Below are 25,770 nucleotides of genomic sequence, written 5' to 3' on the forward strand. Positions count from 1 at the left end.
GGCTAAGTCACATGTTGCAACAATGGAAACAATAAGTTTTCAATATGCTTCGATTACAACACGAAATAGATTGTTGCAAAGTTGTTTTCAATTCGAAAGTTTTGGTCGTGGCCGGCGCCGGTATTGATCAGCATGATAGGGGCCTTTGAGAAGTTGCGAAGCGAGGAAAGATAGCTTCCACTCATCTTCCACGGCTCGTGGATGTAACTTCTGGAGGTCCTGGTCAATAACGGAGTAGCAACTGTGGGTGGGCACCTATGCTTATGCTTATGCTTAAAAGACTAAAAACGAGGACATTTGCGTTTTTTTGCTTAGCATTCCAACTCTCAACCTCTCAAAAAAGTTGGAAAGGTAATTTCAACTAGCTGGATCTCGAGCATAACTCAACCAATCGGGACGTTTTTTTTCCAGTGATTTGTATGGATGTCTAAATGATCCTTAAACTTTGCAGAATTTGATTTAAGGGGTTACATACATGTAAATCGTCAAAAATGTCAGAGGTATGAGCACACATTTGAACTTATTTAACATCTTTTTGCAGGGAATTAAAGTATAGATCTGTATTCCTGGACACTTTGGAGGACCCACAACATCTCAAAAGTGATCCAAATAGCTCAGAGTGTTGCCAAAGGGTCCCAGGGATATCACTGAATATGAACCATAATTGGAAACATGGTACAATCGTGTTGTTACGGCGGTAGACTCCAATATCTGTATTCCAGGACACTCAAAAGTGATCCACATAACTCATATTGTTGCCAAAGGGTCCCAGGAACATCACTGAATATGAACCATAATCGGAAACTTGGTACAATCGTGTTGTTTCGGCGGTGACTCCAAGATCTGTATTCCAGGAAACTTTGGAGGACCCAGAACGTCCAATAATGAAATGTAAATTTTGTTTGCCTGTTTCTGTTTAGTCATATGAAAAATTAAATTACTGATACCAAAATTTTAGATTAACATAGCTCAGAAAAAATCAGGCCTGAAAGGGTTAACAAGCACTAAAACATTTTTTCCTAGGTAGAGAAACTCATAAATTACAACTTTGCTGAACAATGTTGTATGTTTTGAGCACTGTGTGATTTTATACAACCGAATTTCGGTATGGGTAATATGTGACCCATCAGGCCTGAAAGGGTTAAAAAGGTAAGTTGCAAATTAAACAGAGACTTTTTCTATTAGCCGTAGTTGAAAATTTTTCATTGTAAAAATACAACTATTTTTAGTAAAATTATTATTTATAGCTTTTAAGTTCTATTAGTATCATGATACACGCATGAAGATAAATGAAGATAAATTTCAATTAGCAGACACTTGTTGTTTAATTAATCTTTCAAACTACAAACCATCGACAATTGCAACCACATCATGAATGCATGGCTCGTGTACTTACTGGTCACCGGCAAGCTGATTGAGATGTTGGAGAGAAAACCCGTCGGCGGATAACGCACAAACGGCAACGCAATGGTCGGTGCAATGGTCAGCGAGGTGCCCGGGGGAAGTGCCAAGCGGCCATCGTCCGTCACCCAAATTAACCGCTTCTTGCGGCTGTGCGGTTTCTCCGAATCTGCCTTACTGCCACCACTTTCCGGGGATTCCTCCCTGTGTTCGGGGATCGCCTCCGACTCCGGCATCGTCCGATAGTCATCGTTTGAAACGTACTTTTTCCTGTGCTTTTTGGATTCCTTCTTCAGATACTTTTTCACGCTGCTGGCTGCAACCGTCTCTCGGTTGGCAATTATTTCATCCAAATTATAATTGGACTCAATCGACGATGACTTGGGTAGGTTTGTCGAAGACTTCAACGAGTCCCAGTCCCGATCCCGCTTTTCTAAAGTGCTGTCATCGGCACTTGCACTCGCTGTCCGCTGCCGACTGTCCTCGGTGGAACTGGCCGGATTGTGTGTTACCACGGTAAGCAGAATGAACGCTGCCCAGCACCATCGTATTTCCATCCTATTCTTAGGGTGCGGCTATTGTAGTTGTTGGTCGGACGCTGAAATCACACGAAAGAAACAATCAATTAGCAAAAGTTGAATGAAACAGGTGAACCATAAAATCGTCTCTCGTGACCCCTTTTCGGGAGGGAAGAAGCCGAATAAGGAGATGAATGAGCGTTAATGGCAGTGATTAGTGACGACACCTGAACATTAAATTTCACCTTCGAATATGGTCAAAAGGATGAAAAATTATTCAATGGCATGTCACGTGACCGATCAGAATTAAGTGGTACATTGTCTAGAAGTGAATTTTCGACAACATAAAGTTACCGGATTAGCGTACATGATTTCTATCAGTTTAATTTATCGTATGGATATCGTTAGTTGAATGTTGAATAATTGAGGCTGATTGCAAAATACTTAGAAAATTTAAATTTCTCAAATTCATACATGGACAATAGGGTGTCCCAAAAAGATTAAAAGTGGTCAAAATTTTGATGCTCACCCCTAGAATGATAGATTCGGATATCAGAAACAATGTTTCCATACAACAAAAAAAAAACCAAAAATGGTTTACAACTCGCGAGCCGAGCATGAATGGAAAAAGTGCCTTTTCGAGTATTTTTTTCAGAAATGAGCGTAAGAAACATACTAAGGTCATTCAAATTTGGTAGCCTTGGGCTTCAAGTTATAGTTTTGTCCCCTGAACAAATTCCTGTACAGGCATAGTCCTTAAAAGCTTGTGTTTGGGCTTGACAGGGCGTTTTAGGGAGAAAAAAAAGTATTTTAAAGTGACAAAAAATAAATAAATAAATCAACATTCACTTTGCAAAACGATCTAATAAATTTGGACCCTAAAGTTCATACTTCCCTAAGAGTTTTGTCTGCGCAGTCAATTTCTTAAAACTATTATTTTTTCACATAAAATTTAAATTGTTTATAACAAAACCCACAAGTTTTTTTAGTTTTAAATGATGCATCTGGTAAATGATATTTCAAAGCATGCATCATAGAACTAATTACGACTAAACAGCTGGCGTTGAATTCACCAACATTTCATTCAAACGAGCATGATTGAACGGACGCTATCGAGTTAACCGAAAACTCCCACAGCTACTGTGAAGACACTATCGGTAAGGCTCATCTTGGTGGTGAACTTGCCACTGCTTCTCTTGCCACCACTAACCTATACGGTGGAAAACCAGTTTTCCAGTCACGACGCGACCCAAAGCTCTTTAGCTAATATTGTGCGCGCCAGCCCGAGAACCGGCATTTCTTCCGCGCCAAAACCAGACGACACCGGATGATAGCGAACGAATTTTCCGTCGTTTTTCCACCGAGTCCCGAGACTGGAAAAACCACTTTCATCTTCAATACTCACGTGACACTCTTCTATCGCGTCACCAACGTGTACGGGAGAGACAGGTTTCATTTATAGAAATGTTCGACTTTGTTTTCATTCCTCGATTTGATCGGTTTCGTTTTCACTTGAAACTGGATGCGAAGACAACCTTGCGTATTTGCGTACATGTACTTGTTGATTTTCCAAAATAAATTGTCCAGGTACGTGTCGACCAGTCGTTTATACAAAATTCTGCCCAGTGTGGTTTCATCTGGAATATCCCAGCAAGGAGCCAAAAAACCTGATTCAGGCTAACATACCGCGGCAAAGTGGAACAACCATGCACATCTTGGACATCGCTCAGCCTCTGACGAAAAACAACTTAAAATAAATATTTGGGACGATGCGTTCTTCATGCGTATGACGCAAATTAAGTCCTCGTCGTCGTTGACCTCAAAATTATTGCAAATTTCACTTTTATGCTGCAGCGCATCCTCCGTCCAGAACCGGCCAAAAGTGTGTTAAAGTCGGACGGCAAGGATGTTTCGGGCTGGGCGGGGACAAGTTAAATTTCGATTTACGTTTTAGGTCACCGTGCGCCGTGACATGTTTATCGGATTTCCATTATTTCGCTGTCTATAAGGATCTTCTTCATGGACTGTAGTTGCGATTTTGTTTGCTAGTGAAAAAAGTGAAATTTTTAACGGGGTGGTTCCGGGTTATGAAAAGTTACGACGAATGTCCCCCACCAAATGACGTCGATTGTGATTAGTGAAATTTTTCGAGACCTGTTGTTCAACACCTTTGAACTGTACTGTGGTTGTGGTCGTTGAAACCTGCTGAATCATCCTAGGAGACGAACAACGAAAGGTAAATTACACCTTGCAGATAGTTTCACTATTCCCGTAAACATGGAGACTTCTGAGAGGTGCCAATGAAAACACAACCAATCGATTTCATGAAAGAATCGGCGTTAATAATTAAAAGTGTTTCGGGGATAGTTATGATGAGGGATTGTGATTTTTAGACACAAACAAATTAAAGATTCTCGAAAAGACATAAATCACAGACAAACAGACGTGACTCTCCATACACATTATTATTGAAATTCATCGTCCTTCATCAAACCAATCACGGCGACGCCAGCGCTGCCTGGTGAGCTGATGCCGAAGCGCAGCCCAAACATACCAATACAAACCCTTCACCACAGACACTGTGTGCACAAATTTTACCGATATCACGCGATCTGCGAAATCGTAAAAATGCACTGGCTGTTGTTATGATGGTTCGTCAATTGTAAAAATTGCTCTAAGAACAAGCGACGAACCCCACAACAATGTAGTGAGATTCGAGTAATTTTATCTGCTAAGAAGATTTAAACATTCGTGAATTTACGAATGTAGAGGTTGTTATGTGATTCCGCTCCGATAAATATGCTGTAACTAAATGAATTTCCCCTATTTGTTAAATTTCGACTAGAGCGTACAGATTTTCGGGGCTACAAAAATCGGGATTCGATAATATAAAACGTTACTTAATCCACCTTTAGGTGGTTGGTGCCTTTATCTCATTTATAGAGTGATTCCAACTCCCCTAAAGTGTCCACATGGTTTATGGATCTCCCCTGCAACACCTAAGAGGTCCTAATAAAAATAAGTGATGAGTAAAAAAACAGACTACCTACAGACTTTTTGTCAAGATTATACAGACACCGCCTTTGAGGAAAATGGCAACCCTCTACACGGCTTTTCCGTGGCGATCAGACCCGACCATTTGAGGTTATGTAAATTCAGATCATTTTTTAAAAAAACGAAGTTGACTTTATAGCTGTCGGCCACCATTGCTAGTACCAACCACTAGTGTCTTCCTTTTTATCTACAAGGACTTCGCCGCCTTGGGCTCCTAAGTGTACGAGAGTATGGCACGGAGCGACGGCGCCGAATACCCATATTTACACAAAGAATTTTAGAGCGCCCGCCGCGGGATTCGAACCAGCGACCTCTGGATTGTGACTTGTGAGTCCAGTGCGCGGTCCGATTGATCCACACGGGCGGATCATTTTTTAAACTGCTTTTAATTTCATACAGGTACGTCAGATCTTGAAAATTCTTAATCCACAAGAAAGGTAATATCAGAACCTTTCGAAAAATATATAATATGGCCGGTTTCCATGCAAAACCCACCCTTTTTGCAAATTGTGAAATTTATATGCAGCAGCTTTTTAAGCATAACTTTTGCCGTGCTTTACCGAATCTTATAAAATTCAATAGGGACTTATGGGACCGAAGAGAAATCGAATGAGGCCAAAACAGTCAAAATCGTTTCAGCTAGTGACGAGATATACCAGTGACATTGATTTGATACATATGTCTACATACAGCCAAACACACAGACATTTGCTCAGCTGGTGATTCTGAGTCGATATGTACAAATGAAGGTAGGTCTAGGAGGTCTAATCAAAAAGTTCATTTTCTGAGTGATTTTATAGCCTTTCCTCAGTAAGGTGAGGAAGGCAAAAAGCTCCACCAATTTTAAGTATGATCACAAAAAAGTCGTTTTCGAGTGGCGTGCCGCTTCACGTGAAATAACCCATGTATATGTAAATACATAACTGTTAATTTTGGTTCTTCAAACAAAATATACAAAACCCTTTTTTTATTGATGCATTTTAAATCATTTTTTGCCTTCCTCACCTTTCTGAGGAAAGGCTATAAAATCACTCTAAAAACGAAATTCTTAATTCGACCTCCTAGACCCACCTTCATGTATACTTATCGACTCAAAATCACATTCTGAGCAAATGTCTGTGTGTGTGGTGAGATGTTGATCAAAAAAAAAAATTGCACTGAATTATCTCAGCACTGGCTGAACCGATTTGGACCGTATTGGTCTCTTTCGATCCGTCTTGGGGTTCCATAAGTCGCTATTGAAAATTATAAAGTTTAGTAAAGTACTTCAAAAGTTATGCTAAAAAAACGATTCTAACAAAAGTCCGGAAGATTGTAAAAAGGTGGTTTTTTTAAGAAAACTGAAACCCGTCATGTTATACATTGTTAGAAAGGTATTGAAAAGTTTGAAGATCTGACAACCCTATCAAAAGTTATGCGCACTTAAGTGTTATTTATGCACTTTTAGAGGCCGGATCTCATATATTTCAATGAAAACGTTGTCTGGATCTATCATGCGACCTGTCGATGGATAGGTGATCAAAAGATTTTTCCAACGAGTTCAAAAGATTGAAGATCTGACAACCCTATCAAAAGTTATAAGCACATCAGTGCCCTGAATTATGAAGATCTGACTACCCAATCTGATGGTATGAATAATGAATCAAGTTGATAGAACACTGAAAGGTCCGCCCTTTTTTATCTCTTTGGATAGCATTACCCTCTGAATGTGAGGAAGGCACCAACCACTTAAGGGTGGATTAAGTAACGTTTTTTTTCTAAGAGATGCCTAAATTTCATATCGCCTTTCTTTAAAAGAAAATATACTTATAAGATATCTGAACTCTGAATGCACCAAATTGACTGAAACCTTTGGAGAAAACTCTGAAAATATATCTAGGGTTTAAAATGTATGAAGACGCTTCATATACTTTCGGACATAGTATCGTTTTTGAAGTGTTGGTTGGCTTGAGTACATATCTGAAAATCAATCGTTAAAAAGCGTTATGCATACAATTTGCCAAGGTTTCAATTTCACCAAAAAATCGATTAAAATTCATCATGCATGCCATCTTGCGACAAATGAAAGTTTTCACCTCCCCCGCTACAATAAAAAAAATAACCGACACACAGGTGCCCGTTGCAGCGTGAACGGGCAATCATTGTTACAAATCAAGCAAGGTGGCACTTGTGTCACATACAAATCCACACTCCGCGGTTCAACGAGCCTCTGATTGGCAGTCAAATTGTCTGCTGGGTGGCGATGCCATCATTTATTCACATCACAAAGTGGCGCACTTGACGTCGTCGCGTCGCGTTGGTGTCGCCGTGCAATAACTGTTGGGTTGGGTTGGGTCCACAAATGACCTAGAAGGTGATTGGCATGCAAATTTATCATTATCAATGATGGGAAACATTGGGGATTGGAAAGAAAGTTGCTGTTACGGGTATCAAAAAGACGGCATTATGCTATCACTTAGGGTTTTGCGAACAAATTTGATAACGCCGGATATAAAATTATAATTGAAAACAAAATTATAAATTCATTTAATATATTTAGTTGTTAGAGCAACACATTTTTGCTGTTACTGTCCTTTCTTTTTGGTGGGGGGGGGGGGGGGGGTGCATACTTTTAGTTTGGGCCAGTCACATATTTTTGCTACGAAATTTAAAAAATATTTTTTCAGGTTTCAAGGCCTACTGGGCTTCAACGCAATACATTGTAGAAAATTGATGGATTACTAAAACATTTGCTAAGCAATACCGGACTTTCGCTTCGCTAGGAGACGGTGATTTTAGCGGTTTGCAGACTGAATTTCGCCATGTTATGTGATGATTGTCAAAGCCCAAGTTGCCTAGGAATTGATAACTGAGAAAAGAACCTACTCCACCTGAACCACTTTTTTTAGGGGACAAGGGAAAATCTCCACGGTGTTCCCTAGTTTCGCTTGGAGTAGGACGGTTTTTGGGAAGGTAAAAGGTCTAGGATACGCTCTAAGCAAGCGTTGCGACCAATGACATGATGTGTTTAATTGTTACAATTTTATTCTCGAGGCAAGCAATCGGATGCTGCCGTCGAGACAGTTCCCGTTTATTTCAAATGAAGGTTATTATTTTATAAGACTGAACATTAATTCTCAACCCAGACAATCGGATGCTGCCGTAAAGACTGTTTTAGATTAGCTGATGGATTTTTAAAATTTGCTTAGGATTCTTTCTTAGACAGCCGGCTGACAAATAACATATTAAACTCAGAACATCAAAAGCATTGATTTTTCTGAGGTATATCCCGATTAGTTTTCAATATATTAACATCAAAATAATCAAGTCATGTGTCCTGCTGGAAGCTTATTTTTGTCATGTGTAAAAGAAACTAGCGACGCGACGAGTTGTTACTTCAATTGGATTTGCCGTAAAACATTTAAAAATAAATATTTCTATTCCGACCGACCCGCAACCCGCCTTAACTCCTCTTGATTCAGGATGATAAAGGAAAGACTTTATTAAAAAAAAAAATGATGGATTACTAAAACATTTGCTAAGCAATACCGGAGTTTCCAACTTAAAATCGAAATTTGTATTTGTCAGTTTTCCCGTAAGTGGTTGTCGAAAGGTCAACCCTTTACATTTTAAGGTCTTAGAAGTGTCCTTCATGGTTCAGAAATAGTAAATTGAAATTAAAAAAAATAATCACGATTTGTAGAATTTTTCTATTAACACCTTAAGGGTCATTACATCTGAAGCGGAACAACATTTGAAAATTATCATCTCCGATTCTGCTCAAATTTGGCAGAGCTGTTGAGACTATCAAAACATGCAAAAATCCCGATTTTCATCCAAATCGGACCTCGAAATTCCTATCTTCAAACGACGATAACTAGGGCTAGTGATTTTTCGCGATTTCGCGGAAGCCGCGAAATCCGTGAAATTTGGTCTTGGCCGTGAAATTCGGCGTATACCGTGAAATGCCGCGACATTTATATTTTTATTAAATATACTGCTGTCGAGCAATCCTGACCGGTGCGCACTAATGCAAATCGTAATTTTTATAAAATTTCTCTGGCACATCCTTGCCCAGTCACGGCGTTTTGGCAGAATTCTAGCAGAGCTGAATATTCTATCGGAATTGTAGCAGAAATGTTCCTCCATTGAAGCAGGATTCTGACAGAACCAGCTCTGCTAGATTATTTCGTGACTGGGTAATTGGCGATTGTTACACTGATAATCAGCATTAGACATTTAGTCAATTAACTTTTACACACTTGTATGGGATTTTCAGTTCAACTATGATTACACAATAGTGTGTTACCATACTTGAGCTGATAAATTCCATACGAATGTGTAAAAATTAACTGAACAATGTGTAATGTTGATTCTCAGTGTAACGAGCGCACCCAGAATTTTGAAAGCTGCTTACGGAAGTGGTGTTTTTTCCAAGTTGCGCGTCGCGAGCCATTTTAGGGAGCGTTCTTTTATTACGTAACGCAGTAGGAGGGGAGGGGGGTCGGAGGCCGTGTTACGCTCCATACAAAATTTTTAAAATTTGTATGGAAATTTTGTTACGAGGGGGGGGAGGGGGTCTAAAAGTCCGATTTTTCGCGTTACGTAATGAAAGAACGCTCCCTTAGCAGGTAACAAAATGAAAACAGCAGTAAAAATTACGTGTGTCGAGCGAGCTAAACAGTACACAAAAAGAACACTACATGCGGACGAAGGCCAATTATTTTGTACGTCTTGCAACGTAACATTGGACCATACCAGAAAGGCCACCATCGACAAACACCTAAAATCGCAAACCCACATCGGAAAGGTCCAAAAGCAGCCAAAGGATGTAACGCATTCCGTGCAAAAACAAACAACGGTGGTGAGCGCATTCCACAAAGCCACATCATCTCGTGATGCGCGAAACGTTTCGCAATTTGAACTCGTGGAAGCTTTCGCATCTGCAAACATTCCGCTGTACAAGCTTGATCATCCGAAGCTCCGAGACTGTCAAAAACCTTGGAGTGCTTCCACAGTCCACGACCCTCCGATCCCAAGTACTGCCTAAGGTTTTCGATGTCGCACAGCAGGAACTGCGAGAACGTGTTGCAGCAGCTTCTTCGATCGTGATTGCCGCTGATGAAGCCTCGGACCAGCAGGATAGGTTTATCTTGCACATTGTTTTTATCCTGCCCGTCACTTCCGGACAACAAGACAAGATGGAGGCAGTCACTGCGGATCTGGTTTTTCTGGATAAGGTGAACGCTACAACCGTTTCGAGAGCTATCATTCAGACGTTGACCAAGTTTGACGTCGATTTTGACAAGGTTGTCGTCGTGCTGACGGACAACGCAACTTACATGACCAAGGCCGTGACCAGCTTGAAAGTGCTCCTGCCAAATTGCATTCACCTCACATGCAACGCTCACATTCTGAGTCTGGTGGGTGAAACATTTCGTCGGAACTTCCCTGCTGTGGATAGAATGATTGCTTGCTTTAAGTCTATCTTTGTGCACTGCTCTTCGCGCAAGCTTCGATACAGGGAATTCATTGGCCGAGAGTGCGGCTCTGAAGTGCCCTTGCCTCCAGTGCCAGTCGTGACTCGTTGGAACAGCTGGTTCAGAGCTGTCGCGCACCATGCGAAATACGTCGAGCATTATAAGAAGTTCATTGAAGCCGAGCTACTTGTTTCCGCCCCAACCAGTGCTCTTCTAGAACTGAACGATCTGTTTAAAACGGATTCGGTTCGGGTCGATGTCGTCTTTATCATGATGAACTCGGCCAAATTGATGGACCTGCTGACCTGGTTCGAGAACCGTCAAGTAACAATCCATTTGGCTTACAACAAGGTGGTTGACCTGATGGCCGGTAAGATACAGATTTTGTTTTAGTTTATAAATTGAAAATTAATTTTATTTTTTTAATGTAGAGTTCGGTTCCAAGGGAGAGAAGGAGAAAAACAAGATCTACAAGAAGGCGTTTCAAGATGCAGCTGCCAAGCTGAACCAATACTACACCGAAACATCAGCTAGATTCACGCAGCCAGGCCTCAGCTTCATGAAAGCTGTCAGAGGATTCGATCCGGCTCAAGCAAAAATCCTTTCTTTGGACGGGCTGAGCGACGGTATTCCGGAATGCGCTGAAAAGTTGCCGGAAATTGAAGGAGAGCTAGCAGCGTACAAACAGTGCGCTCTCGAGATCGAAGATGGAGTCAAACCAGCTGCCTTCTGGTTCAGCCAGAAAGACCGTTTGCCTAATCTGTCCCGAATTGCTATCCGGTATTTATCTGTCCCAGGAAATTCGGTAGATGCGGAGCGAAGCGTCAGTGCATTCAACACGGTAGACACGGTAAACCGGCAGAGCTTTGAAGAAAACAATTTGGCATCACACGCTATTCTTGTTACAAACTCGAAGATCTAAGCGTAAGCAGCCAGAAAAAGCAAGCAAATAAAATGAATTGTTAAAACTACGAGTTGTTTGCCGTATTTAGTTATTTTAGTATTGAAAAAACACTTAATTGCATTTTCTTTCCTTAGTTTTGAAAAGCCGTGAAATAGCCGCGAAATTTGGATGTTTTCTGAAATGTACACCGCGTAATTTCTTTTTTTTGCCGTGAAAAATCACTAGCCCTAACGATAACTCAAAAAAAAGCAATCCACTTTAACGACCTCCGAGTCTTTTGGGGTCTCTGTTGCAAGTTTCTGCTCATTTCTAGAAGTCCGAAGGTTATGTGTGGTGAGTCACCCAATACCTCTTTTACGCAAAACGACGATAACTCAGGAACCACAAATTTTAGAGGGTCGGTCTTAGGCTCAATTTTGAAGGAAATCGGACGTAGAATCCATTTCCGTGATCAAAATTTAGATTAAAATATTTTTCCTACCTGTATTGCGCAATTCTAGATTACTTTTTCAAAACCACCAATGCGCAATGGGTGTCCTATGTACAATCGTGGGAGTCGCTCAACCTGCATTCCTGTCACACATGAGGTCTGCACAGCTGATTCCACGTAGATTTTCCCGCCAGTAATGACAGGAAACGCTGACAAACGGAATATGTGCCAACATCATAAGTGGTCTTGTTAACATATGAAGGGAAATCATCGTGAACTGGAACTGCCGGTCGTTAGCCCGGGTAAAGTGGAAACGTTGAGATGATTGTTGTCCTCTGCTCTCATCTCGCAAAAAGCCATACAGAGAACCACGTCCCATTCCCCATCCCCAATCCCTTTCCCAAATCTCAATCCCCAATCTACAGTGTCAAGCGACCCGTGCCAGTCTCCTCTGTGTCTTTGCAGGCCCGAGTCACAGTTGAAGTTTGTAGGAGTCCTGAAAACAAGGTTTATCAACATGGAAATTGATCAAAACCAAAACCCAAGTGCCAGCTGCTTCCCTCAGCTGGAACCAACGCGGAAGAAAGGAAGAAGAAGCATGAAATCCGCCGGAAGAGAGGACACCACTAGAAGAGAAGAGTCGGCGGAAAACTGTAGAGTGCAGTTTGCGGTGTCGGAATGCATGAGAGACATGCACAGGAAGGTTCACATGTGGAAGGAAGTAGGAGAGTTATCCAGTACCAAACGAGAACCTTCTGTTGTTCTTCGGAGCAATTCTGCGAGAGATGGTAAGGTTACGCAACAGTCTTTGACGAAAACTAGGCAACCACATGCATATTTTCGCTTTTCTGCGAATATAGCACCGGTACAGCTGAACATTCTGAAAATTCACGCAACAACCTCACCGCTTGAGCACCCCCGCTACGATGGTGGTGGTTAATTTATTTCAGGCAGCTTTAACAATATTTGTCATTCGCTGCCTAACGATGAGCACGGTATTTTACCACTCGTCAACAGCATTTCAGAAAACTCTCAGGTACAGATAAACAATCCAAAACCGACCTCATGAGGCCTTGCAGTACTTCATGTACTATACAAGAGGAACCCGCATCCTCAACACACATCAGCGACCAAGCTGCAGGACACTGCCATCCTGTTCCCGGATCATCAAAACATCTTGGAGAAAACGGCAGGTTCAACTGAACAATGAACAATATCCGTTGCATCCAGGTTAACCTCCATCATGCTAAGGGTGCTTCCAGTATCCTTAGTCGGAGGTTCACTAAAGAGCAATTTGGGATTGCTCTCGTTCAAGAACCGTGGGTGAACCACAACAAAATCCTTGGACTGTCCTGTCAAAGCAATAGATTGATCTACAGCAATACGCAGGCAACACCAAGAACGGCGATTCTGCTGAGCGGAAACATCAAGTGTACTCCAATCACGGAATTCGTCCAACGAGACATCGTTGCAGCAATGGTGACCGTCCCTACCACCAAGGGAAAGCAGGAGATGGTTGTTGCATCTGCTTACTTTCCTGGTGACCAGGACGATGTTCCACCGCCAGAAGTGGCCGCACTTGTGCGATACTGTAGGGCTGTCAATAAACCGTTCCTCATCGGTTGTGACGTGAACGCCCACCATACGATATGGGGAAGCACGGATGTTAACGATAGAGGTGAGCGCCTTCTTGAATACTTGACGTCTAACAACGTCAATGTATGCAATAAGGGCAATGCCTTGCGACAGTAACAAAAGTAGGTTACTTTTGTTACTGTCGCAAGACAGGATGTCTTGGACCTCACTCTGTGTAGTGCTGCTTTTGCAGACAAAATAAAAAACTGGCATGTCTCTGAAGAAGCTAGTCTATCTGATCACAGACAGATTGTCTTTGACATTGAAGCCAGTCAACTGAAAAGGGAAACGTTTCGTGACCCAAATGACACGGACTGGAACGCCTTTCGAGGTCACCTTTGCCGGTCCAAACAAGACGCTCCTTCACGAATACGAACCCCCGAAGAATTGGATACTGCAGCGAATACTCTTCAACGCAGGATCACGGCAGCCTACCAGGCAAGCTGCCCTAAGAAGGTGAGGGAAATCTGTCGGGACGTACCGTGGTGGAGCGAAAGCCTGAGCAGTCTCCGCAAGGAGGCTAGAAGGCTTTTCAACAGAGCTAAGCTCACTTCCGAATGGGATGCCTACAAAGCAACCCTAACGAAGTATAACGCGGAGTTGAGGAGAGCCAAAAAAACTAGTCTGGCTAATTTCTGTGAGGACATAAGCTCGATGTCTGAAGCAACCCGACTCCAAAAGGTGTTGTCAAAAGACCATTCCAACGGTCTAGGACAGGTGAGAGACGAGCAAGGCACTCTCACTGTCACAAACAAGGAAACACTGCAAGTACTCATGAGTACGCACTTTCCAGAATCAACTGAAAGAGAGGAGGATGCAGCTAGTACCCGGACTGCAGATGGCGTATGGTGTCGACCATCAAGAGAGTCAGTCCACCTAGCCCGTCGAATGTTCAACCAGTCTTCAATCAGATGGGCCCTCGGCACATTTGAACGACTGAAGGCTGCAGGACCCGACGGCATCCTTCCAATCTTTCTCCAAAAAGCAGCCGACACCATAATGGCTGAGTTGATCAACTTACTTCGAGCCAGCTTCACCCTGGGCTACATCCCTCGAAGCTGGCGTAAAGTTAAGGTGATCTTCATACCTAAGGCCGGCAGAAGTGACCCCACGATGCCAAAAGCCTTCAGACCCATAAGTTTGACAGTGACGCTGCTCAAGCTTATGGAGAAAATCACGGATAACCACATCCGGGCGGAGTTCTTGAAGGGCTTCCCTTTGCATAAACACCAATATGCATACCAAGCGGGCAAATCGACCGAAACTGCCCTACACACGCTAGTGTCACGTATCGAGAACGCACTGAAATATAAAGAATCTGCACTTTGTGCTTTTCTTGATATTCAGGGTGCCTTCGATAACACTTCGTACACAGCCATCAATGAAGCGCTCCGGTCAAGGAACGTCGATGGAACAACTGCGAGCTGGATTCATGCTATGCTTACGAGCAGAGAGATTTCAGCATCGCTAGGAGACACATCTATCACAATAACAGCAGCCAAACCCCCACCGCGGCCATGGAAGCCATGCTATGCATTCTGCCTTAACATTTACATGTGAAGCAGGAGGCAGCGCTTGGCGCTCTACGACTACAACGGTGTAACAACTGGGTGGAAGGAGATGGAACGGGTCACTCGCGGATCGTGAAGGCTTTTGACATTTCCCCCCTTGCAACTTCAGTCTCGGACTGCATGGAGGTGAGGCCCAACATGGACATTCCATATGAGGTGATTGAAACAAATCGCCAAATGTGGAGTAATGGAGGACCTACACTTCCAGAAGGAACTATTCGTTCCTTTACGGATGGTTCAAAAATGGGCACTTCTACTGGAGCTGGAGTCTTCGGTCCTCGAACCAGGGAAACCATATCTATGGGAAAGTGGCCTACCGTTTTTCAAGCAGAAGTGTATGCCATACACATCTGTGCGAGGACGTGTATTATGAGAAATTATAGGCACGCAAAAATCGGTATTTTCTCGGATAGCCAAGCTGCACTATTGGCATTAAAATCCTCTAAATGCGAATCCAAACTTGTTTGGGAGTGCGTCGCTTCCCTAAGGGAACTTGCTTCTCGGCATAACAGAGTGATGCTGTTTTGGGTCCCAGGGCACTGCGGCATTGAAGGCAACGAAATGGCTGATGAACTTGCCAGACAAGGCTCATCAAACATCTTCGTGGGTCCCGAGCCGTTCCTTGGAATCTCAAAATGTGCCGTGAAGCAAGAAATAACTAATTGGGGACGAGATGCGAGGATTGAGACAAGCTAAAACTTTTATCACTCCAAGTCCTTCAATTGCCAGGAAACTTCTTGGCTTAAACCGTAGGGAACTACGAATACTCGCAGGGCTTCTAACAGGACATTGTCCTGCCAGATATCACCTGCACAAAATCGGCAGGTGGCCTAACAACCTCTGTCGTTTTTGTTTAACTGAGCTGGAAAGCTCGGCACATTTACTCTGCTTCTGCGGAGCACTTGTGTCTCGAAGGCTGCGGTTCTTTGGATCGCACCTTCTTACGCCGTACGATGTATGGCACCACACCCATCCCAAGAAGGTCATACAGTTCATCGACTGTATTGCGCCGGATTGGGATAAACCATGTCTGCAAAATAACCTCTCGTCTTCCGATCCAATGGATACGAGTAATTTGTAGTATGGACAGTAACCAGGGTACATCACAAAAGATAGCCTTCTCAGGTGGTCGCAGTGAACTTAACCCAATGCCCATTGGGCAACAAAAAAAAAATGTACATAGGACCTTTTGAAAAAGTAAGCGAGAATTGAAAACTTTAAATGGTCGTATCTCAAAACAGCCCTATTTATTTTTTTAAATTTGACCTCACCATCATATTCCCCGGCCAATTTTACATAAGAATCACTTACTGTTGCAGAGATATCAAATTTTAAAGTTTTAAGTATTTGAGATTACCTAAATTAGCTTTATTCGCCGAATCTGCTAGAAGCACTCGGGCGCGCTGATCAATAACAGTTACTACTACCTGGTGTTTATACGATTTTGAGATAATGAATACCTCAAACAATCTATTTTTTGTTTAAGGAATATTTAATGGGTAATTTTTAATGCACTGTTTTCCCGATCTCCGTGTCATTGAACCATATTAAGTAAAATTTGAACTTTTAATATTTATTTGCAAATGCTATTGAGTTTTACAATTTTCAAAAAATTATCATTATTTATTTATTATTTTTATATTTTTCCTTTTTGCTCATTTCTTCCTACTTTATCAAATTATTTCTTTTATTTCTTCTTTTATTTGAAGCGAGAACAGTTGTAGAGCTGGTTGTAGTAGATGAAATAATTCTCATGGGTACTAAAGCTTTTGCCATGTGCGGTAGCGAAATAGTACCATTCAGCATAAACCCCAAAATCTGCCTTACGGTTTGAAAGATTGATCATATTAAACCGATTTTTTATATTGTGAGCCAGTTTCATCTGAATAATTGATGATTTTTTTTTCGATTGGTACATTTAATTTCAAAAACAAAATCATATAGAAGATTTTAAGTTTTTTAATATTTACATACTAAACATGTTATATTTTTAACACAAACGTACAGGTTTTATGTGAAATTGCTGTAACTTATAAAAAATTAAAGGAATGGATGAATAAGAAACATTTTGCTTAAATTCTACAAAATTGATTATGAAAAAGTTTATGTTTTGTTATTAAAAAAACTCTTCTAGGAAAATGCATTTTAAATATCAGGTTTTTCTAAAACAGGCCTGCCTAACGTCCGGTCCGTGAAGCCATTTCATCCGGCCCGCGACGGCTTTTCAAAATAGTTCTATAACCGGCTCTTCATGAAAAACTCAATAAATAAATTGAGTGTCAAAAATTTAAAAATAATATTGAAATCAATCTTTTAGATATTAAAACAAAACATTCATTTGTTTTTTTTTTTTTTGCTTTTGACATAAAATGTTGCCAATTCAAAGTTTTTTTTGGGTTTTGCCTTTTTATTTTCTTAAATGATTTTATTTCACATTTAAACATTCTTTGAATTTTGTTCTTGTCTACCTTGCAAAAAGATTGCAAAAAGATACTAAATTAAAATTTCTATAAGTTTTCGCTGATTTTACTTTTAATTTAAATATTGCTTTTTGAGGATTTTGATTAAAATTGTTTTTTTTTATAAGGCTGGTACACATATTTTTAAAAGTTTTTGTCACCCCCCCCCCCCCCCCTTCAAAATTGGCCCAAAAAATCAGGGGGCAAAAAAAAATATTTTTACAATAAACTTCAAAATTTCAATGAAAATTCAAGTGCAACCAGCTGAAATCAAATTAAAATACATTCTCCTGCGTTTAAAATCATTTTTAGCATGCTTGGGTTTATTAAAAAATCTTAAGATTTTTTGAAAATTTTCGATGCAAAATCTTTTTTTTCGATACAATTTTTGTTTTTGTCAGATCTTAGATTTTTTGAAAACTAATGAGCATGAGCATGAGCATGAGAGACCACCCATGGTTGTCCTTCTCCGTTGCTGAACAGGACCATAATATCCCATCAGCACAACCGGTCACACGCTTCAACGATCAAATGATGTTTCCCTTATCAACAGCATGCATGAATGCGCTGAAAAGATAAAACTTCACGATCATCAAAACTAGAGCCGGTGCGAATAGGAAACAGTCGTTGGCCACCAACGGCGCCCGCCATGTCAGTTTGTAGATCTCGAGGGGATGGGACGGGAATGTTAGTTAGCACAGGCTGCTACCAAGGGTGGGTTCTATACGATATCCACACCCCCGCGTGTGCCGGAAAACTACTTCTACTTGGGATTTTGTTAGTGGGTAAGGGTAATGGCCAGGATTCAACATAGAAGATGATGATGCGACCCAATAATCAATAAATTTTGTTTAATGTCGTGATGTATTATGCATTCTCAAGGCAATCAGTCGGAGTATGCGGATGAGACTATTCCCGGTTATTTGGTGTTGAGTTTAGCATAAATGATTTAATCTTAGACAGCCGGCTGTGGAAAGATAAAACCAACTAAAATGCGAAAACGCGAAACCGCCCGGATCGAAATACACACACAATCGGGGGGACAACAAAGACGGAAACGGCAACGAAAATCCTGCGCGAGGACCGCGACGCACACCGTTCAAATTCTCCAACTCAACTCCTTAGATTTTTTGAAAACTAATGATTGCAAAACAACTGAACTAGTGTAAAATGCATTTTAAAACACTTTTTTCATTTAAATGTGAAAATTATGGCTTGTTATTTAAATTTTTATATTTTTTATTTTTTTGCCCCCCCCCCTTGACCTCGGCCAGGGCCGAGGGACAAAAACTTTTTAAAATATTTGCATCGGCCTAAATGGATAAGCAAAAATAATTTAAAAAGCAAATTAATCATATTGGAAATACAAATCGCTGCAAATATTTTTAAGATATACAAAAATATTTCAAAATGAGTCATAACATCAAAGAGCAAAAAAACTATTTTCATTAACGTCAATAATTCTAAGAAATACGAAGAATTATTGATTTAGGCCGATGCAAATATTTAAAAAAGTTTTTGTCCCTCGGCCCTAGCCGAGGTCAAGGGGGGGCAAAAAAATAAAAAAATATAAAAATTTAAATAACAAGCCATAGTCTTCACATTTAAATGACAAAAGTGTTTTAAAATACATTTTACACTAGTTCAGTTGTTTTGCAATCTCTAGTTTTCAAAAAATCTAAGATCTGACAAAAATAAAAATTGTATCGAAAAAAAAGATTTTGCATCGAAAATTTTCAAAAAAATTTAAGATTTTTTAATAAACCCAAACATGCTAAAAATGATTTTAAACGCAGAAGAATGTATTTTAATTTGATTTCAGCTGGTTGCACTTGAATTTTCATTGAAATTTTGAAGTTTATTGTAAAAATATTTTTTTTGCCCCCTGATTTTTCGGGCCAATTTTGAAGGGGGGGGGGGTGACAAAAACTTTTAAAAATATTTGTACCAGCCTTATTCATCAATCGTAAAACTTTTCAATTTTGTAAAATCTTTGAATTAAGGTGAATAAAGTTACAACGTAAACATAGTCCCGTTTGGCAGGTTGCACACACACACATAAAGTTACAACGTAAACATAGTTTTTAATTGTACAGAAGATTTGAATCCACATTTCGTTTCAATATATTTTATCTTGTCTCGTTGATTTTTCAAATAAAATAAACTTGAAATTTAAATGTTATTTTTAGTAAATCAACGTATTCAACTTCAATCGACAAAAATATTATAATACAATTTTACCCAAAACAAAAAAAATCCAATAAACACATCTTTTTCTTTCATAAAATTAAGATACATGAATCATATTTGCAAAAAATGTGTATTAATTAGTTTAATTGAAACAACCTGATAAAATAGGTTTTATGAAAAAATGTTTACTTTTTTAACTTTTATTAAACATAAGCCTCGGCCCATAACTACTTCAGAAATATCAGATCTGGCCCGCAGGGCCAAAAGTTTGGGCACCCCTGTTCTAAAATCTTAGAAACGAGGGGGTGCCACGGGAGCGGGGATTGACCAAATGTCACCAAACTTGGGATTCTTTGTTTTAAGGGAAAAATAACCTCATGAGGAGCGGCCGTGGCTGACTGGTTACGGTGTTCGCTTTGTAAGCGAATGGTTCTGGGTTCGATACCCATCTGCTCCCAACGAGAAAGTTAAGAACACATAAATTTGAAATGGTAAATATATGAACGAAAAATCAAAGTCGCTCGAGGCGGGGTTCGATCCTCCGTCATTTGGATTGGTAAGCAAAAATGCTAACCACTAGGCCATGACGACTTGGTGAGCGTGGACTGGAATTAGGAATACTGTTACAGAGAGCGAGTTGTGGCGCTATAACCACGGCAAATAGTGTCCAGGGCATTCGTGGAAATACAAATGTCCCATCCCAGAGGGTCCCGGAGTACCAAACCTTCTTAGCATGGTGCTCCCAACGAATACAACCAAAATCTCGGAGCGTATGGTGGTGTGTCCCCACGCTTCTTCCTCCCCTGTCGATTCAGAATTGTGTTGTTGTTCGAACACTCAGTGCTCAAACTCAACCCAATTACGAGTCATCTCTGCGATATGGCTTTACGCAGTAGGCCTGGCCGCTTTAACGCTTGTGATGTTTCAATGCATTTCAATGCAATGGCGCACTACAAATGTTAATAAATGACAAGAAGAGTGCTAGGCGTCATCTAACCGAAGGCACTCTCCAGGATCCCTTCGAAAGATTGGCTGCGCTAGGGTCTGATTAGATTAGATTAGATTAAGGGAAAAATAACCTCATGCCACATATGAGCAGATTTGGTGAAGGTCGATGTCGGATGCGTGGTCATTTGGTAAGGAAAGACTCATATTCAAGTGACTTCTCGGGCGTTGCCGCAACAAGCTACTGAATGCTCGCCAAAAAGTAATTTTTGTTACATCCTAAATACACACATATTTGTTCAGTTTTCGATTCTTTATAAGGTGGCTCTACGAAGTTTACATAAACAGTTCATTTTTCGAGCAGGATTATCTCAGTGAGGAAGGCAAAATAGCAAAAATAAAAAAGCACCTCATTTAAACTTCAAAACAGAAGTCGGAAGAACAGAGTCGGAAGTAAATCTGCCATATTTATTGACTTTCTAATATTCCTAAATTCAAGGAAATTCAAGGAGGCCTTGAATCGACAGGACTGACATGCGTTGCCGCCGGTCAGTCTAATGAGCAAGCGTAAGGAAGATCAATAAAAACGACGCACCCAACTCTATCTTTTTTCTTCTTTCTTTTTCACTTTCGCTTCTCTATGAAGCTCCTCGCTCGTCTCCTGATCTATCAATTAAATCTCTTCTTCGTTGTCGACAGCTTCCTTAACTTCCTTCTTCTTCTTCTTGCTTCGTGCGGTGTCTCGTTAAAACCCACTGACTGACTGACTAAGTGTTAACGCAGCCAGGAGAAAAGCCTCACCGCCACCACTGCTGGTGGGTCAAGGTTTCCAGTCACTGACCGGCGGTACTTGGGTATCCGGAGGGGGTTGGGAAAGGTAAAGGAAAGGACTGGATGCTGGGGTCCAGCTTGTTCAAGTGTCTCATATGTAATAAAACTTGTTTTACTTCATAGCAAATTTTGCGCGTCTCCTTTATGGGCCTGGTAGAAGGAAATGAAACATGGCTTGGAAGAAAATGGTAAAAATCAAATGATATTTAATGTTTAGTTTGTTGTAAATCAATTTTGCTTTATAAGTTTTTTAGGTATTTTTTTAAAGTACAACGAAAACAAAAACCAAAATAATAAAACCTTTATTTTAAAAAAATCTCTCTACAATTAATTCCGAGATCAACAGTGTGCAAGTCTCCATCTCCTTAATATACAGGTTCTCTATTCTTGAGCCTTCCTCCTGGTTTGAGTTCAGCGCCAGCAACGTTTGTTCAACGCGGTATGTATCATTTTACCCATGATTGCATGTGTCTATAGGAATATATGTAAAAGGAGAAGATGTACCGTGTATGTGAGCATGATCGACAACAAAACGTTATATGGGAAGAAATATAAACGCGCTTTCAATAACTTCCGACCGGGCTGGACCGAGGCTCGGTGGGGGAAGAAGATGCCTTTTCGATTTCATGGTACTTACATGCTGCATGGAATGGAATGAGGCTCGAAATTTTTTAGGTCACAGAGGGGATGCCGCGCCAAGGATGGTGACGATACATGGAGATACCGAGTACAAGAAGATTATTAATGGATCTCTCCGGACTGGAGGGTGGTTCGTTGAACTGTGACAACAGGACAACAGTGACTTGGCATATTAGAAAATTGAAATTTAGGGAGAGATTTAAAAGACATTTTTTAAATTGGTAAAAAACCAGCAGGACGACACATAGATATGGACCATTTTATGGTGCAACTGACGTTACAATTAGTCGATCTTACTACTCCACATTTCCAAAACCTATCATTCATCATTCACGTATCTTCCGAAGACGTTGTTCGAAATTTCAATATAATTGTTTTACAGCAATTCCCCATGAAAACAGCATGATTCAAAAAAAAAGTTCTCCGATCGGGCTCAAAAATTTTCTGAGGGTTCCTTGGCCAAAATAAATGAACCCGTATTTTTTTTTTGTTTGGCCGTTAGGGTGACCTACGCCGTGTTAGGGTGGTCAAAAAAATGGCCATTTTCGTCATTTTTCAATCCAATTTTAGCTGTCTTAGACGAAAAAGAAAAATGATTAGTTTGGCTATTTGGAAAAAAAAATAGCAAAAATCCTCCTCTTACTTTGAACCACCTCATTCATCTTTACAGTGGGATGACTTTTTGGTTATAGAGAAAATCAACCTTTGAGAGTAAACATTCTAAGTTGAGTTTTTAAAGCATTAGGAGCAATATTCAATTATTTCAAATAAGAATTGAAATTATTCAAGCATAGGCTATTCAGATGTGAAAAAATAAAATAAATTAAAAGTTCTTAGTTATTTACTATCCAGCAGTTTCACTTAAAAAAGGTCAAACTAAAACCAAAGAGCTCGGATCGGGCTCAACCGAAATAATTCGAATAAATAATTCGGAATTAGTCGCTTCGCTGCAGATCAAACTTTGTGATATTCTTACATTTTTCAGTTTTATACTTTCCAGACATCCTTTTCCTACTGCTTGTGATCGTCCTTCACTTGAATACAACGTATCAACCAATTATATTCATTTTAATTCATAGTTTTTACTCAATAATGTATCGTGCACTTTTTATTTAGTGTTACTTACAAGATCAATTGACACATTCCGCCGTGACGTTGCAACGCTTTGACTTTTCTTTTTTCAGTATTTCGGCTGTAACTCAAAAATTACATTGAAAAGGTAGGTACATATGTTATTACAGATTCGGAAAGTACATTAAATTTCCTATAAGAAACAATGTTGAAAGATTATTTTAAGCGAATATTCTATTTTTGAGAAGGGGATATGTAGCGTGACGTTGCAACGCGTGACTTTTTCTCAATCCTGACCCAATTCATGTTTCGCCATTAACTCTGCTCTGTTAAACGGCAAATTTGGAGTTCTTCTTCCATTTTTAGTGTAAAATTGGCCAACAAATCGAATGCAATCATTAGTTTTTCGAAAAAATTAAACCTCGATTTTTAAAGACCGCTTACATTTCGTGACGTTGCAACGCTCTGTTTTTGCAAACAGGGTTTTTCGTTGCGTTGCAACGTCACGAAATTATAGTTTCAAAATAAATCATAGTTTTTGTTAGGCTGAACAACTGTAGGTTAAGATTTGATTATAAGACATTAATAGACAGTACAAGGACATGTGAATTGATTGGCCCGCCCATGTTCTCTGTAATTTGACTTACATAAGGGTGTGGGATAAAAAAAATCGTTGCGTTGTATTAGAATGAACCCTCACGTAAATCAGTTTATCATAAAGGGGCCATCCAGTAACCACGTGATTACTTTTTTGAAAGTTTTAGAATTTTTCCCTCTTGTGAACATCGGTCTATTTTGATTTGTTCAACAAGTTTCATAAAATACTTTGTTTTTCGAGTTGCATACAAACTTAAATGACGGAATTTGTGAATGACCCATGTACAATTCTTCTGTAAATATGCTCGGAAACATTATATAAAAAATATATAATATTTAGTACCCTTTTATCTTCAACAACCAACTTCGCATACACCTTTTTTGCCATGTGACCAATATGATTTAAAATTTCGTGACGTTGCAACGCATACTTAAACCTGTTGTAACTTTGGATCTAGACAACCAATTAAGTCGCTCTATGTTGCATTTGAAAGCTCTTTCCAAGTACAAAGAGCATCCGAAATATCAAAATGATTGAATGTTTAGTTTTTTGTTGACATAAACAAATGTCCCTTTTTCGTGACGTTGCAACGCAAAAAAATGGTAAACTTACACTAGTTTGAAAAAAATCTTAACTTAAGATAAACTGCAAACCCATGACATTTCCGTTAAGTACAACTAAAAACCTACAAAATGCAATCAAAAGAATAATTTTTGGATTTTATTTCGCTGAAAACCAGGAGTTTTTAGGAAAATGTTTTAAAACGATGATTTTATCACGAATTGATGCATAACTTAACCAACTTGTACAAAATTATATTCAAATGATCAATTAATGAAAACCATGATTTTTGAAGCTTCAAGTAGTCTAGAATCGAGGAAAAATATCCAAATAGCTCATACACGCTTTTCAAAATTTCATCCTAAGGTGTACATTGCCGGAGAATGTGTCAATTGCATTTTCCTGCTCGCTCGGTCGGAATGCAATTCTGCCCTTTACTGGGTGTAGTTTTTGCTCATGCCCTGTGGGTTAGCAAAGAAATTCACTTCATTTTTTTGAGCATTTGTGATTCAACACCAGTTTCCTACAATGTTTTAAGTTAATTTTTGCCCAATTCGATAAAGATTATTTATGATAAAAATTATGTCAATCAATGACCAGGTAGCAGTTATTGATCAGCCCGCCTGTGTGCTTCTAGCAGATGCGGCGAATGAAGCTGATGTAGGTAATCTCAATAACTAAAAACTTTAAAATTCGATATCTCTGGAACAAAACATATTCATTTCTGTCGATTTGTGATTCTTATGTAAAATTGTTCGTCAAATGAAGTCAAATAAAAAAATAGTTGGTGTGTTTTGGGATACGACCAAAATTTTGATCACGGAAATAGATTCTACGTCCAATTTCCTTCAAAATTTAGTCTAAGACTGACCTTCTATGATTTGTGGTTCCTGAGCTATCGCCGTTTGAAACAAGGAGGTTCGCTCAAAAATCACCAAAAAGTCGATTTTTTGGGAGGTACAAAAATGGAGAGGGTGGTCCGATTTGGATGAAATTCGGGATTCTTGCATGTTTTGATAGTATCAACAGCCCTGCCAAATTTGAGCATAATCGGAGAGGGTAATTTTCAAATGCTGTTCCGCTTCAGGGGGAATGACCCATATGTCAATTGGGATTATACATTAGGGTGTTTCATCAAAACAAAAAAGTTCTCAGAATCAGGCAAACCGAGGTTCTCCTACACAGCAAAAAATCCGATGGTAAAATCGCATGCAAAAGCATGCACATCACCTTCGTCAAAATAAACACTTAATATTACACACTGCATGTACAATTTTCGCAAACACAAAAAAAAAGTTGCAACCGATGGGATTCAAACCCAGCACCAACAGTAAGGACTGGCGCCTTAGCCCACTCGGCCATCAGACCGATGAAAAGCAGTAAGGGACCATCCATAAACCACGTGGACACTTTGGGGGGGGGTCCCTAAGGATAAACACATATATCAGCTTGACATTTCGGTCAAGTAGGTTTCCCATAGTGACGGGCTACATATTTCAGGGTG

At 40.0% G+C, this 25,770-nt stretch overlaps 2 protein-coding genes across 3 annotated transcripts in view; one reads left to right on the top strand and one right to left on the bottom strand.

The window, feature by feature from the left end:
* The window catches only part of LOC120418795 (uncharacterized), a 38,991-nt gene that overhangs the window by 10,600 nt on the left and 2,621 nt on the right, over nucleotides 1–25,770 (bottom strand). For both annotated transcript variants that reach the window (XR_008212551.1, XM_052710592.1), the window contains exon 2: nucleotides 1,397–1,999. Coding sequence is in view for 1 of the 2 variants with exons in the window: in XM_052710592.1 (XP_052566552.1) it covers nucleotides 1,397–1,958 (562 nt within the window). In the remaining variant the exon portion in view is untranslated. The remainder of the gene's footprint in view (nucleotides 1–1,396; nucleotides 2,000–25,770) is intronic.
* LOC120418834 (uncharacterized) lies at nucleotides 9,797–11,372 on the top strand. Its single transcript, XM_039581352.2, has 2 exons — nucleotides 9,797–10,802; nucleotides 10,864–11,372. The coding sequence occupies exons 1-2, from the start codon at nucleotides 9,851–9,853 to the stop codon at nucleotides 11,352–11,354; spliced, it is 1,443 nt and encodes a 480-aa protein (XP_039437286.2). The 5' UTR covers nucleotides 9,797–9,850; the 3' UTR covers nucleotides 11,355–11,372.

This window comes from Culex pipiens, chromosome 3 (assembly GCF_016801865.2).
Source record: "Culex pipiens pallens isolate TS chromosome 3, TS_CPP_V2, whole genome shotgun sequence".
In the NCBI taxonomy this organism is placed as follows: domain Eukaryota; kingdom Metazoa; phylum Arthropoda; class Insecta; order Diptera; family Culicidae; genus Culex; species Culex pipiens.

What these genes read in the sequence shown, in the direction of transcription:
- LOC120418834 (XM_039581352.2), top strand. Translation starts at nt 9,851, where the DNA reads ATGCGCGAAACGTTTCGCAATTTGAACTCGTGGAAGCTTTCGCATCTG. An exon ending in GGTGGTTGACCTGATGGCCG is followed by an intron (nt 10,803 to 10,863) that starts GTAAGATACAGA and finishes TTTTTAATGTAG; the next exon opens with AGTTCGGTTCCAAGGGAGAG.